General features: G+C 37.9%; 1 protein-coding gene across 5 annotated transcripts; it reads right to left on the bottom strand.

Moving 5' to 3' along the window:
* Window positions 1–100: 100 nt before the first annotated feature.
* On the bottom strand, window positions 101–13073 carry LOC127450104 (activating transcription factor 7-interacting protein 2-like). Of its 5 annotated transcripts, none has more exons than XM_051713894.1 (12): window positions 12946–13073; window positions 11722–11813; window positions 9945–10076; window positions 9666–9743; window positions 9420–9508; window positions 7509–7561; window positions 7352–7410; window positions 7132–7174; window positions 6993–7036; window positions 6829–6886; window positions 2290–2333; window positions 101–1893 (listed from the first exon to the last, which is right to left on the bottom strand). In XM_051713894.1, the coding sequence occupies exons 2-12, from the start codon at window positions 11809–11811 to the stop codon at window positions 1492–1494; spliced, it is 1092 nt and encodes a 363-aa protein (XP_051569854.1). In that variant the 5' UTR covers window positions 11812–11813; window positions 12946–13073; the 3' UTR covers window positions 101–1491. The 5 variants fall into 5 exon arrangements, with proteins under 5 accessions (XP_051569854.1, XP_051569855.1, XP_051569857.1 ...); XM_051713895.1 differs by lacking the exon at window positions 12946–13073 and adding an exon at window positions 12069–12195; XM_051713897.1 differs by lacking the exon at window positions 12946–13073 and adding an exon at window positions 11959–12193 and having other exon boundaries at window positions 2290–2330.
* Window positions 13074–15227: the final 2154 nt, after the last annotated feature.

Below are 15227 nucleotides of genomic sequence, written 5' to 3'. Positions count from 1 at the left end.
ATTTTGGAGCTTCAAAATGTTTTCAAAACCCATTCACTTGCATTGTATGGACCTTCAGAGCTGAGAAATTCTTCTAAAAATCTTCATTTGTGTTCTCCTGAAGAAAAAAAAAAAAAAAAAAAGTCATTTAGGGTTATTAAATCATGAGAATTTCAATTTTGGATGAACTACTTCTTTAAGGCAACATTTCAACCCCAAAAAATAAATATTTATAATTCTGAAATCATTTACTCACCTTCGTGTTGTTCCAAACCTATATGACCTTCTTTCTTCTAAAGAGCAAAAAAGATGTTGGGCATTATGTTAGTCCTAGTCACCATTCACTTTCATTGCATCATTGTTTCTTCTTTCATTGTACAATTAACGTGAATGCTGTCTAAGGCTGTCAAGTCTGCTTAACATCTTATTTTTTGTTCAGTGGAAGTAATACGGTTTTGGAACAACATGAAAGTCAGTAAATGATCACAGCATTTTAATTTTTGTCTGAACTATCCCAGTAAGATGTTGTTGGTGAAGTACACCAATGGTTTTATCAATCCCCCCTATATGCAATCTTTTTTTTTTAAATAATCTTTTAACACCCGCTTATGGAAAAACAAAGCATTTAACTAACATTGATTTAAGCAAAAGTAAAATTAAGCTGTATTTATTAAGACTAACTGCATTGTTGCTGTTAATATTTTTTGTAATGAAGTATTATTTCAACAGTTCTGAACAAGTTTCTTTATTGCTCACTTTTAAGAAGGTTTTAATGAAAATTACTGAAGGCTTTTAAAATTGGAATGAAACCACAATGGCAGCTTTTTTTTTTTAAATGTCTGCTGACTTGTTCAGGTCTTCTTTGTTTCCAGAGACTGAACCCACCAAGGGCTCAATATGTTTCTTGTTTTTTAATCAAATAAATGTATTTTACATTACAAAGCAGTTTGAGACTTACTTTCTGTAGCACCAAACACCACAGATGGAAACTTGGGTCCAAAATTTAAGACTTAACTTAGACTTCAAATTACAGAAAGCATTTGTATACTTGGATTGCATTTTAATGTGTGTCAAACATTTTATTCTCATCTCACAGAATCAACAAATGCAGTTATCACAAGAAATATGTGGTGTCTTTGAAATGGTTTTCTAACACTTAAATTGGACTTGAATAATCAGATTTTACTCCTGTCTGTCTATTCTGGCTAGTGACTGCTTTGTTGACTAATGTCACTAAAGAACTGAACAAATGAAATCAGGTTGTTAATTTAACCCATTAAAAACAAAATGTCAGATTCTTAATACTGTTTGAGATAGTAAATTATAAAACGTCAATTTTCAGTCGACTAGTCTGTTCAATGAGGTTGTACTGTTGTTTAAATTCGTATCAAATGTTTATCCCACAAAACATTGAAAATACTTTACAAAAAGAAATTTAGTACACAAGAGTTATGAAAATCAGAACTTCAAGTACTATTATACAGTGCATACCACGGTAAAGATATGCCTAAATCATTTTTGTCCCGGTCCAACAATATGTACATCACTGTACGGCCCATAACGTCCAAATATGTCTCTCCCCACGACGATAAAACACAGTCTTTTATCTGCTCTGCAGTCCGAGACTTTGCAAGCCATAGGAAGAGGCATGGCTTTGATCACTCCGAGGCACTTCCATTCTGCAAAAGTGCCATTTCTGAGTTCATGAGCAACATAGATGTAATAGGTGTCCATTTCAGCAGCATGAGGGTCTTTCACATCAACGTTCCATGCGATGCCCAATTCTTGTGCACGTCCAATTCGTGCTAGTTTCACCACTGGCTTCTGGGGCAAGTTGTGAGAGGCAGCTGCAACTGGAAGCTCCTTGGGAAATGGGGTCTCCGGGAAGGGAGGGAGTTTGGAGTGCCAGTCCTCCTACGAAATGAAAGTACAGTATGTATTGAAATATTATTAATTTAATGCCATATTAGCATCAATGGATATTTTCATGGCAAGATCAAAGTGGTTTAAAAAAATATGATAAACAATAAACAAAAACATTTCTTACAACATAACAATACAAGATCTTTCCATTTGACGTTTAATAGAAATTAAAAAAAAAAAAATTCTGGTGAAACCTTTTAAAAACATCCAATAAAGAATTTTCTGAATAAAACCATTGTCTAGAGTTATTAAAAGCAGGGCAGTCCATTAAAACATGCTTAATAGTCAATTGTATTCTACAGAAATTAAATGTTTATTGAAATATTATGATGACCATTATGATACAAGACTCTTTGGTGAAAAAGAAAATATTCAGGATTAGCATACCTCTTCAAATTGCACTGAAGAACTGACAGTGTCCTCCTCCACTGCTGTTCATTAAAAGTTATACACAAGACAGACAACAGAAGGTTAAAGGTGTTTACAAGCATTCTGAGGGGCCAACCACACAGAACCCATGCATGCACAGGAAGTGTTTTAGGTATTTACTAAAGGGATAGTTCACCCAAAAATGAAATGTCTCATCATTTACTCACCCTCATTCAATCCCAGATGTGTATGACTTTCTTCTGCTGAACACAAAAGATGGACCAACAGTGCAGAGATATTCCCCTGAAAAAACTTTTGTTTTTAGCAGAATAATAGTGCCGTCCAGTTTGGGAACAAATCTCTCTTCTGAACCGATTCTTTTTAATGAACGAGTTGAACCAGTTCACCAAATCGGACTGAATCGTTTGAAACAATTCACGTCTCGAGTCAACACTGATCCACAAGTTACTCTATCTTAAAATGTCTCTCGGATGTGCCTGACACTCCGACTAGATAGGAGTCGATAACCGGGAGTAATATGATCCTAGAACTGGTGATATCTGCTTTTCATAACTCTTTATTGCAATGAACTGCTCCAACTAGTTCACAATGCTCCGGTCGCAGGAGTTCGCGAGTCAACAGTACACTGAACTAAGAATCAACTCTTTTGGAGGCGTCCAACACACTGAGAGCTGATGAGCAGCTGATATCTAGTATGCATGTGATTAAGGGGCGAAATGTATGTTTGTGGTATATTTTTCTGAACAGCAGAAAGTATAACAAATAAAACATACTTGAAATATGTTTATGACTTGATTGTATTACCGTTTTATCAACGTATGAAGATGATCCAGTCGCAACAGTTCTTGAGTCAATAGTACACTCATCCAGGGACAGCAGCTCTCGAGTCAACAGTACATTAAACTGAGAATCGCCTCTTTTGGACATAACATTGAGAACTGTAGTAAACCTGTTGTTAAGACTGTGAAGAGATGGAACAACAAGCCTGTTTTGACTGCACTGATTGGAGTGTTTTCTGACCTTCACTTCACACTAATACCAACATCTCCTGCAACCATCCTCGTCCCCCCTCCTGCTACTCAACCTGCACTTAAGATCTGTGAAGAGGATGTGTGCCAGGTCTTCCGTAAAGAGAAGACAAGGAAAGCACAGGGCCCAGACTGCGTTTCACCCACCTGTCTAAAAGCCTGTGCTAACCAGCTGGCCCCCATCTTCACACAGATCTTCAACACATCACTGGAGCACTGTGAAGTTCCCAGCTGCTTCAAACACTCTACCATTATTCCTGTCCCAAAGAAACCCAAGACTGCAGGACTTGAAGACTACAGACCAGTTGCCCTGATGTCTGTGGTTATGAAAGTCGTTTGAGAGACTGGTGTTGGCCCACCTGAAGGACATCACTGGACCCTTTCTGGATCCCCTGCAGTTTGTCTATCGAGCTAACAGGTCTGTGGATGATGCAGTCAACATGGGATTGCATTACATACTGCAACATCTAGACAGACTAAGGACTTATGCAAGGATCCTATTTGTGGACTTAGGTTCAGCTTTCAACACCATCAGCCCTGCTCTCCTATAGCATAAATGAACCAAGCTCTCAGTTCCCACCTCTGTCAGTGGATCACCAGCTTTGAGAGGTAGGCAGCAGTTAGTGAGACTGGGGAAATTCACTTCCAGCACATGTACAATCAGCACTGGTGCCCCCCAGGGATGTGTGCTCTCCCCACTACTCTTCTACCTGTACATAAATGACTGCACCGCCAAGGACCCCTCTGTCAAGCTCATTAAGTTTGCAGACAACACTACAGTCATCAGCACAAGAATTCAAGCAAATTATCTGATGTACTCCATTCACAATGTATTTAGACAGTGTAGTACTCTCCCCAACCACGGTTTCAGTGCCATGGACCCTGATCATTTAAAAAAATTATTGGAAGGCAGTGCTTGAGTATTAAGGATAATGTCCATATCTCACTAAGAGAAAGAGGCGGCAAGCACCCCTCTGCTTAGCTGGCCCTGGAAGACAAACATTCAGTAGCAGTGAACACCTTTCCAATGAAGCATACTAGCTGATAAGGCTGCAACAGGCACACATACAAATGAATGAATACAATTCGACATGCAGCACCTCAGGGAAAGACAAAAAATGAAAAGGGGCCAAGACTGCAAAAGGGACCAAGATGACAGCGATTCTGCTTACAGAAGTGAGGATGAACAGCTGGCTCACTGGTGTAGTCAAAACAAACTGGAGCTGAACACGCTCAAAACAGTGGATATGATTGTGGACTTTGGTGAGCGGGTCGATGCTGGGGTGTTCCTCCTATTCTAAACAGCACTGTGACAGCAGTGGAGTCATTCAGGTTCCTGGGCACTATCATCTCACAGGACCTGAAGTGGGAGACCCACATTGACTCCACTGTGAAAAAGGCCCAGCAGAGGTTGTACTTCCTTTGCTAGCTGAGGAGGTTCAACCTGCCACAGGTGCTGCTGATCCAGTTCTACTCAGCAGTCATCGAGTCTGTCCTCTGCACTTCTATAACTGTCTGGTTTGGTTCAGCTACCAAGTCAGACATCAGAAGACTTCAGAGGATAGTCTGGACTGCTGAGCAGATTATTGGTTCTCACCTTCCCACCCTCCAAGAAATGTACACCTCCAGAGTGAGGAAAAGGGCAAATCACTTTTGACCCCATTCACCCAGCACACTACCTTTTTGAACTGTTGCCCTCTGGCCACGCTACAGAACACTAAGCACCAGAACAGTCAGGCACAATAACAGTTTCTTCCCTCAGGCCATTCACCTTATGAACAGTTAAAACTGCCCCCAATACTTTCCACTGTGGCAATACAATCATGTGCATATTCAACTATTCATTCATATTTATATTCCATTTATATTTACTTGACATATACTACCTCTTCTGCACATCACATTAAATCACCTTGCACATAACTGTATATAACATATTTGAACAACATTATTGCCCTACTGTATATTTATCTGATGTATCTTATTTATCCTTTTCACCGTTTACATATATGTTTATATGTATACTTCAAATGTTTGTATGTATATGTTGTATGTGTATATTTTTTGTATTCCCTTTGCACTGGAAGCTTCTGTCACCATGACAAATACCTTGTGTGCGCAAGCATACTTGGCAATAAAGCTCATTCTGATCCTGATTCTTCTGAACTGCTGATGAGCATGTGTGAACCGAGGACTTGAATGAGGGGGCGAAACGTTTAAGTCAAGAGATGTAAATGAATTTGACTATTGAGTATTGTTCTTGCAGATTATATTTGAAGTTGTTATGAGTTGGATCATGGTTTCTGTAAAAAAGGGTGAGTTGATTAAGACTAGTTTAATCACTTCATATGCTTTAGACACGTAGAACATCTGCGTTTGTATATCAATGTCAGTATTGGGTGCTTTAGGTGCAAAACTAATGAAAATAAACACCATTATAATTATAACTTAATTAAATGAAAAAATCATCAATATGCGCTTACATATGGCTTTATTGAATGTGTTTGAATGCATGTTCCATGACGCCGGGGTTTTAACATTATGTGCAGTGAACTTCCCATCACTACAGAATAAAAAAATAAAAAAAAAGTAATCCACATCTGGGATAGCGTGAGGGTGAGGAAATGAGAGAATTTTCATTTTTGGGTGAACTTTCCCTTTAACGTAATAAGCCACTCAAGCGCATCATTTTAGAGTGATTTTACCACTCTGAGGTGGGTAAAGGCCAGTTTGCAGTGCCCCAACAAATGCCATAAGATGCCAAGGAACGCTAACATTGTGATGACACTGATCCGAGAAAACCCAACAACTATTGGATGTTGGTGTTTGTTGGGGCAGTGTGAATTAGTTTAAAACGCTTTGCGTTATGCCCAAGAAATACCCCTTACACTTAAAAGAAAAATTGGGGGGCATTTTCGGAAAGCTGCTTTAATATATAATGTGCAGTCATAAGTAGCTTATCCAATCAGAATTTAGAATTGATACGGTCCATTTTATAAATTGGCAAAAAATAATGGGAATTGAAGCACCTATAAATGCACATTCTGTTTAGTTTCGTTGTATTCTGTGTTGTTGTTTGTTAATGCAAGAAATGCATCCTGTGTGAATAGCTCCAAAAAGTTTTCAGGTAATACATGTTCATTTTAGAATCTTTTCTATATTGGTCTAGTGACCTTCTCAAAAGACTAATGTTGTGTATTAACCATATTTATTTTTAGAATTGATGGATGAAACCAGTCTGGTTACTGGGAGAACTCTCTAGATGAATATTCTGTATGTCTTCGGTGAATTATTTATGATTTATTCTTTAAAAAATGCGAAGTATCTTTGTATTCTGTATATGTAGAGTTCAAAAGACTATTTAAATATAACTACCCATTTCCCCACCTCCTAAATATTATCCCTTAAGCAACATTAGACCTAATAGAAAATAATACAACATAACTTACAAGAATGTTTTTTCATTGAAGAAAAAATGAAAAGTCCTTGTACAGTTATTTCATCATACCTTTCATGGATGTGGGTGGTGTGCTTGGGGGTTTTGATCGTTCTGGAGGTTTCATTCTCTGCAGAAATACAGCAAAACACAAATGTAAAAACAATACCACGAAACAGCCATAAACACACATGAACAGTTAACAGAAATATCTGAGTGAGATCATGTTGGTGTACTTGATCCAATAGCTGGGTAACAAGGATCTTTTCATTTGGTCCACCTGCAGTACCAGAACAAAAACATTATTGCCACTATACAGCACATACAACACTGACTGTTCAAAATTAGATTCTATTTTTATTCAAGATAAAATACCTCCGTCTTCCTCTGTAAGGTCTACAACCAGTTCCTTTGACTGCTGAAATAAGAGATTAACCTTTTTTATTATTATTTTAAAAGTGCAAATTTACATTTGGCAAAATTACATCGGCCATTATTTTCTTATAAATCTTGTACAAACTATACAAGAATAAACTAAAGCTAAACACTCATAGAGAAGATGGAAAAGAAAAATGACAGAAAGAAAACAAGTTACCAGACTTTCCCAGTACCCCTTCTTGGGTCTTTTCAAAGCTGCTACTTCACAGTTATTATCTATCAGTGCAAAAATAACAGTTTCAGTGTGTGACATTGCATGCAATTTACATGATCAAAGCTATTTTATTAATAATTCATGATGATAGCAACAAGACCTGCTGATGAAACTGAAGTTCGGTCACTGGAACATCCTCCATTGAGTAAACCTCTGGTAAATACATTGCTTAAAATTAGAATTCTCTACAATACGCCTTGGAAGACAAACATTCAGTAGCAGTGAACACCTTTCCAATGAAGCATACTAGCTGATAAGGCTGCAACAGGCACACATACAAATGAATGAATACAATTCGACATGCAGCACCTCAGGGAAAGTCAAAAAATGAAAAGGGGCCAAGACTGCAGCCTTGAACCATTACTGAACTTAAAACAACAAAGCAAAAACAGATGATTTCACAGTTTCTGATCATACTGTTTGCATTTAAACATATCTTTTTATTAAACAGTAAATTAAATCTTTTAACGACTGACACTGTGAGCCAAACAGCTGTTGCTCACTGGCTCTGTGTAGCTGTTTTCTTAAACACCCCCCTGAAATAGCTCAATGAGGGTATGTTTTTTCCCCCTGCATTAACGGATTTCCAATTGAAAGATGATGTTTGGGCAGGACACAATCAGAAGGCCTCATCCTATTTTTATTTAAAAAAAATTAATTAATGGGTTTTAGTTGCAGGTGGCACTGGGGAGGGACATTCTAATTATAGATAGCATTTGATTGGGCAAAAATCTGTGTAGTGCAAGATGAGTCATCAATATTTTTGGACCATTTTCTTGGATGAGAAAGACCATTTGTCTGCTCAGAGGGACTTTTGTCAACATTCAGGAGTACCGTAGCACATAGATGGCCTTAGATCGAACACACAAGTATTAAAGGGATAGTTCACCCAAAAATGAAAATTCTCTCATTATTTACTCATCCTAATTATATCCCAGGTGTGTATGAATTTCTTTCTTCACCAGAACACATTTGAAGAAAAATATTTTAGCTCAGTAGGTCCTTAAAATGCAAGTGGATGGTGATCCGATTTTTGAAGCTCCAAAAACCACAAGACAGTCAGCATAAACATCATCCATACAACTCCAGCAGTTAAATTAATGTCTTCTAAAGCGATACAATCACTTTTGGTGCGAAAAAGATCAATATTTAAGCACTTTTTAACTAAATCATCACTTCCGGCAAGCTTCATGAGAGGGTGGAGATCACGCAGTCTCTCGTGCCATGATACGGACGTAATCTCACGTTCTCCACTCAGCTGAGACATCCAGGATAAGCACACCAATGAACCATTGTGAGTAAAGAAACAGATAAAAGATCTAAATCAAAACCAAAAAGCATCTGTACAGCGTACCTCCTACTCACTTGTAAACAGCGCTGCTCTTCTGGCTGTGGCACACATGCCTCTGTTCTCACGCGTTTCAAATGCCAATGCGATTACATCACACGCATGTACCGCTGCCAACCAGAAGCATGATTTAGAGTTTAAAAAAGTACTTAAATATTTATCTCTTTTGCACCAAACGTGATCGTGTCACTTAAGACAATAATTTAACAGCTGGAGGCATTTGGATGACGTTTATGCTGACTGTCTTTGATTTTTGGAGCTTCAAAAATCAGATCATCATCCACTTGCACTTTAAGGACCTACTGAGCTGAGATATGTTTCTATTTTTCTTCAAATGTGTTCTGCTGAAGAAAGTCCTACACACCTGGGATATCATGAAGGTGAGTAAATAATGAGAGAATTTTCATTTTTGGGTGAACTATCCCTTAAAGATCTGCAAAACCAATTCTGTTATCATAGGGTCTTTAACACTGGTTGAAAGAAATCAGTCTAAAACATGAAAGCATAGACTATATCGTACAGTATTGTATCAAAACGTATCGCTAACTCTCATTTACATAATGTTTTTTTTTTTTTTTTTTTTTAAACCTACACACATGCAAGGACAAAGTTAGAAAATTAAAACTGAAAGCCCTTACTAGGACTGCAAATATTTCAGGGTACCTGGACATGCTACTGATTCTTGGTTCAGCTGCAGAGATGCATTGCTGTGGCTGCCCAGAAGCAGCACCGTAAAGTACAGTAGGGAGAGACTGTTAAAATGATAAAAAAAAAAAAAGGCATAACAGAGCTAAGTTATGAATATAATATAACAAAGGAACATGCTATTCATAAAATAAGCGAGTCACCATCATAAATATCCTGGTTCTATACCAAAAAACAAAAACAAATACAATCTGTAGTCCATACCGGACTCCCCAAGGATCTGAGTTTCCGGATATATGCAAATACCGCATCTCCCCTTCGTTTTATCTTCATCACATGTGCCTGAAAACAGAGTCATGATTTCACATAGAAAACGGCTATGTAAAGGTTGCATGGGTGATGCATACTGGCCCTGCAGAGCAGTGCAATCATAAAGGCAGCTTATAACACATCTGTCATTCACTGTGGATATTAAGGGAGGGGACTATTTTTTAAATGAACTGCACAGTACACAGAAAAGAAAAGGGAAAAGTGATCACTTACTTCCAGTTTCTGTATTCTTGCATCGTATCTGGGTTCACTCTTCACCTCACTTATTCTCCCCATAAGATCTTTCATCTTGTGGTTGGACAGCTCAATTGCAGTCCTTACTTTATTTGAAATAATCTTTTCAACCTATCAATCAGGTTACAAAAGGAGAGATGTGACTCCTGCTTTTCTGGGATTATGATAGACCGTTTTGGAAATACTGAAGTGTATTTTCCAGGTTATTATAACAAGTGAATTCAAAGCCAGACTTTACAGTTTAGAGACAAAAGGCTCATCAAATACTCTGACATTTCTGCTCTTTTTGTTGAGGTAGAGGCTAGGGATGTGCATGAGTAATCGACCAAGTACTCATTCTGCACCAACTAATTGACTATTAAAAACACTATTTGAATATCGCAAATGGATTTTCTTACGCGCATTTGTCTGCCGCAGGCAATGCTGAATTACACTGTACTTTATGTAGACTTACGGTTTATAAATATGCATTACTCTACAGCCGTCAGTATTGTTTATGTAAGCTCCGGGTGAGTGCAAATGTCTTTTATTGTGTATTTTTAAGTCATATCATCTCTTTTTTTTCTTTTATTAATGCATATAGTTCATTTCATTTTAAAACCGTTCTTGGTAATGTTTGTGAATAAAACAAAATATACATTTCACGGTCATACCTGTTATTTTCAACTTACATCTCAATTTACAAGTACTTGATTACTTTTTTTTTTTTTTTTGTGGGTTAGAGCAGGCGTTTTCAAACTGGGGTGAAAAGTTTGACAATGCTGAATTTGACATTATTACAGTTTCAGACTGGTTGCAAATCATTATATTAATCATGATTACTTTATTCTATTGACAACCATGGTGTGTGTAGGCTTATTGGTAGGTTTGCAATTTAAAAAGATGTTTGAATCCTTTGCTTGCTCACTGAGTGTTGTAAGGCCATATTCTCAGTAATGCTGCTTTTGAACAATATTTATTCAATTTTAAAAGTGCTATATAAATACCTTTGAATTTAACTAATCATTTTTCTCTTCAGGTGTACAAACAAACATTAAAGGAATAGTTCACCCAAAAATGAAAATTCTCTTAATTTTTTTCATTTACTCATGCCATCCCAGATGTTTATGACGTTCTTCTGCTGAACACAAACGAACAAACAGCTTTGTAGGTCCATACAATGCATGTGAATGGGCATCAAAATTGTGAAGCTCCAAAAGCACATAAAGGCAGTATATGATATGACAGGTGTGCGTGAGAAACAGATCAATATTAAAATCTTTTATTTTATTAATTGTATTAATCTCCACTTTCACTTTCTTCCTTTGTTTTTGGCGATTCACATTCTTCTTGCAAACTGCCACCTACAGGGCAGGGAGGAGAATTTGTAGTAAAATATTTATACGTTTCTTACCCACACCTATCATATCGCTTCTGAAGACACTGATATAAACACTGGAGTTGTCTGGATTACTTTTTTGCTGCCTTTGTGCTATTTGGAGCTTCAAACTTTTGGTACCCATTCACTTGCATTGTAAGGACCAAAATTATTTGTCTGTGTTCAGCAGAAGAAAGTTATACGCATCTGGGATGGCAATATGGTGAGAAAATTATTAATGAGGATATTAGGAATCAGGTACCTCACAAGGATATCATTGTATTAGGTGGTCCTTGGCATTGAAAAGTTTGAAAACCCTTGGGTTCGAGTAGTCGACTACAAAATTACTCGATAATGCCTAGGCTAACAGGCAGGATACGTAAATCATAACAAACTTGCCTCTGATCGAGGGAGCTTGTTTGCTCGCAGCCCAGTGTCTCGAACCGAGTGTACTGTTCCAGAGTCTTCTTCAAATCTACTCCTTTTCATACCTAAGAAGCAAAGTTCAGCCATATATAGTTTTGGAAATAAGTTATGGCATTTTTATGAAAACCAAAATATTAAACTTAAGATGAGTTTAAATAAACCATTATAAACATATAGGGTAAGCAAAAGGGGATCCCTTGAAATAAATACCTTTGCACCGCGCTTCAGAATGTTATGACAAATAGATTGCAAACCAGAAATCAGATTTAATCGAAGCCATTTAATTTATCTTTAACGATGCAAACAAACTTGTCTCATACCAAATCGTTGATTCGAACAGAATTACATGTTTGCATGCTACAAAATGAGCGGAGCGCTTTCTGTTAGAGAACATGTGTTCAACTACATCTTCATTTAATGCTACCGTTAATCACTTCCGGGTTGTTAGGTTCAAAAGCAGCGGTACTCTCGAATAAATAAAACGAGTACCAATACCAAAGTCTCTCTAGCAAGTCTGTCCACTGTCGGCCATCTTTGGAACGCTCTCGGGAGGCTATTTCCAGTCATGAAAGTGCAGCTCCTATCTACTTGAATGGGGGAACGCCGAAATTTCAAAAACGGTTCGAAGAAAATATTTAAAATCAGCAATTGAGTTTGATAATACTGGAATCATAAACTGTGCTTCTTTACCTTATATTACGCTAAAACACGCAAGTTTCCCGGCTTGTCTATGCGCATTAGCGAGTTGATTGACAGGCGATGTAAATCACCCGTTGGGCGTTCCAATTTCTCCCATTCATTTAAATAGAAGTGGCCCGTCTCCGCTAAATAATCTCTGCCAATGATGATGGAGCGTAAGTGTTTCTATCGTTTGAAACGCACGTTATATCTGACGATTATGAATCAGGCGTTACAACTGTTGCCACTGACAACTGTAGCTAATGCTAAAATACTCATGTTTACTCTGCTGCCCATGTTCAAAGTTGACGATAAAAAGTCCAACAACGGTACATCCGTATGGTTTAATTAATCACCAAAATTATCAGTATGTATGATGAGTTGTGCAAAACAACAGATTCTGGCGCTCACCATTTAACGCGCGCGGAAGTCTACAAACGGAGCGCGTGATTTTAACAGCTACACCGCGTGCTCTCCCAATACAACATAAAAGACACTAAATAAAATAAAATAACCCACCTGGTCAGCTCCTTCTTTTTAAGAATATGCCTATTGTTTCGTTGCCAACGGACAGCTTTGTGTGTGTGGAGTCGTCTCGCAGCTAGTGTATTTCCTGCTTCTTTAAATAATATAAGTCCCGCCAGGAGATAGTGGGGGTGGAGAGCAGAGACAGGGAACCGCGTCAAACCTGGGTCAGTTACAGTTAGAGCAAAAGTGAAGATGCCTTGTGAGCAGCTGGGTCTAGAACGGTCATGATTATATACATATATAACTTTTAGCAAGGATTTACTATAGACTTATTATTTGTTGTATCCTATGAAATGTTCAACTGGGAATCAGGTTTTGGTGTAACTCACAGTATATTTGAACCACTAAAGTCCTCATTTCAGCTGCCATGAGTTTCACATAGATGACTGAGATGACTTAACTGTTTTCCTCCATTTGGTAGCTGTGTCTAGAACACAGGTGTCAAACTCAAGGCCCACAGGGCAAATCTATGCTAATTTCAGAACGTAGGATGGCAGGAGAACAGAACTTCTCACTGACCAATATTAAGTAATAACATCATCATTTACATCTGCATCCCAGACTCAAAAGCAATGCTTACTGTCCAATGTGAATTGCAATGCATAAAATATACAATAGGTAATTGCATGGACGTGCTACCAAATCACGTGCCGGTGCCACATTTTCAACCGGCCCTTTGAGGGCACACATAACGCTGATGTGGGCCGGGATGAAATTTAGTTTGACACCCCTGGTCTAGAAGGTAACACCCGGACAGCTTTCAGAGAGAGTTCACCCAAAATCTTAAATTCACCATTTACTCACCCTCATGCCATCCCAGATGTGTATGACTTTCTTTCTTCTGCAGAACACAAATTAAGATTTTTAGAAGAATATTTCAGATCTGAAGGTCCACACAATGCAAGTGAATGGTGACCAGAACTTTGAAGCTCCAAAAAGCACATAAAGGCAGCATTAAGGTAATCCATACTGCTCCAGTAGTTTAATCTATATTTTCATAAGCGATATGAAATGTGTGGGAGATAAAGAGATCAACATTTAAGTCAACATTTAAGAATGCCAATCACCAAAAACAAAAGAAGAGGAATGTGAAAGTGGAAATGATAGTAAGTAAAAATAACTTTCATTCACTTTCTTGGAAACATAAAACGTTTCCCCTCCATTAAAAAAATAAAAAAATAAAATGGATTTACCACTTCTTTGATTGAGACATAAAATCTTATGGCACAGTTGCACCCTATAGCCCTATAGGCATTATTGTTTCTTTTTAACCTTTCAGTAGGGTGCACCAAATACATATGCTGCTTTTTCTTCTGTGTGAGCAGGGGCAGCCCTTGGTACAGGCAACATATGTAGTTGCCTAGGGTACAAAATGACAGGGGGGGGGGGGGGGGGGCGCAGCATGAAATTATTTTTTTTGTTGTTGTTATTGTTGTCAGAAGTGCGCCCTCTCGTGACGACCGCGTGCCCCTCTGCTCCTGTGTTGAGTGAAATGTGCCACTAACATCCTTTCAGTACTGATAACTGGTTACAATAACATCATCAACAAAAACAGCCTTTCAGTGACAATAAACATGCTGCACCCCCTGACCTGACAGTCACAAGTTGATAACATGTTGGAATAAACACTGTCTGCTATCATGACATGTTAATTGTTTATGCCACTGTACGCACTATCCTCATATGTAGTCACTATATGCCTATAAATTCCACCATCATGTGTAAAAGAATGAAATTATCAGGCACGCAAGACAGGAAGCAGCACAAAGAAGAGGAGCTCAGCTGAAAAAGAACAATATAGAGGTAAAATCGCAATGACTGTTCATGTTAGTCATTGATGTTTATTTACTATTTGAGGAGCTTATTCAGAATCTCTTAACCAGTTGGCCTATTTTTTTTTTTTTTGATTTACTGGACTAAATAACTTTCAAATCCTACTCTAATTTTGACAAACTATATATCATCTGAAAGTCTCTAGTTTCTAGTTTATGACCACTGTTTTGACCTCCACGTTAAAGATAGAGCAAGGAAACTAACCTCCGATCAGGTTTCAAAATGTATTAGTCACCTTATTTCTGTATATAACCTGAGTGCTGCCCGGTGACTGCCTGTTGCGCTCTGGTTTTGGATGCACTGTTTGCTGATTACTGTAGCAGAAATCTCCTTCATTCAGCAATTAATCTCAACATGGATCCACAAAAGTTTTATGCAACTCTTCATACACTCACTGAGCACTTTATTAAGAACACCTTTACACCTACATATTCACGCGA

Source organism: Myxocyprinus asiaticus, chromosome 13 (assembly GCF_019703515.2).
Source record: "Myxocyprinus asiaticus isolate MX2 ecotype Aquarium Trade chromosome 13, UBuf_Myxa_2, whole genome shotgun sequence".
NCBI classification, from domain to species: Eukaryota; Metazoa; Chordata; class Actinopteri; order Cypriniformes; family Catostomidae; genus Myxocyprinus; species Myxocyprinus asiaticus.
Note: the sequence above shows the minus strand (reverse complement) of the source record. Positions and strands in the feature narration are given on the sequence as shown.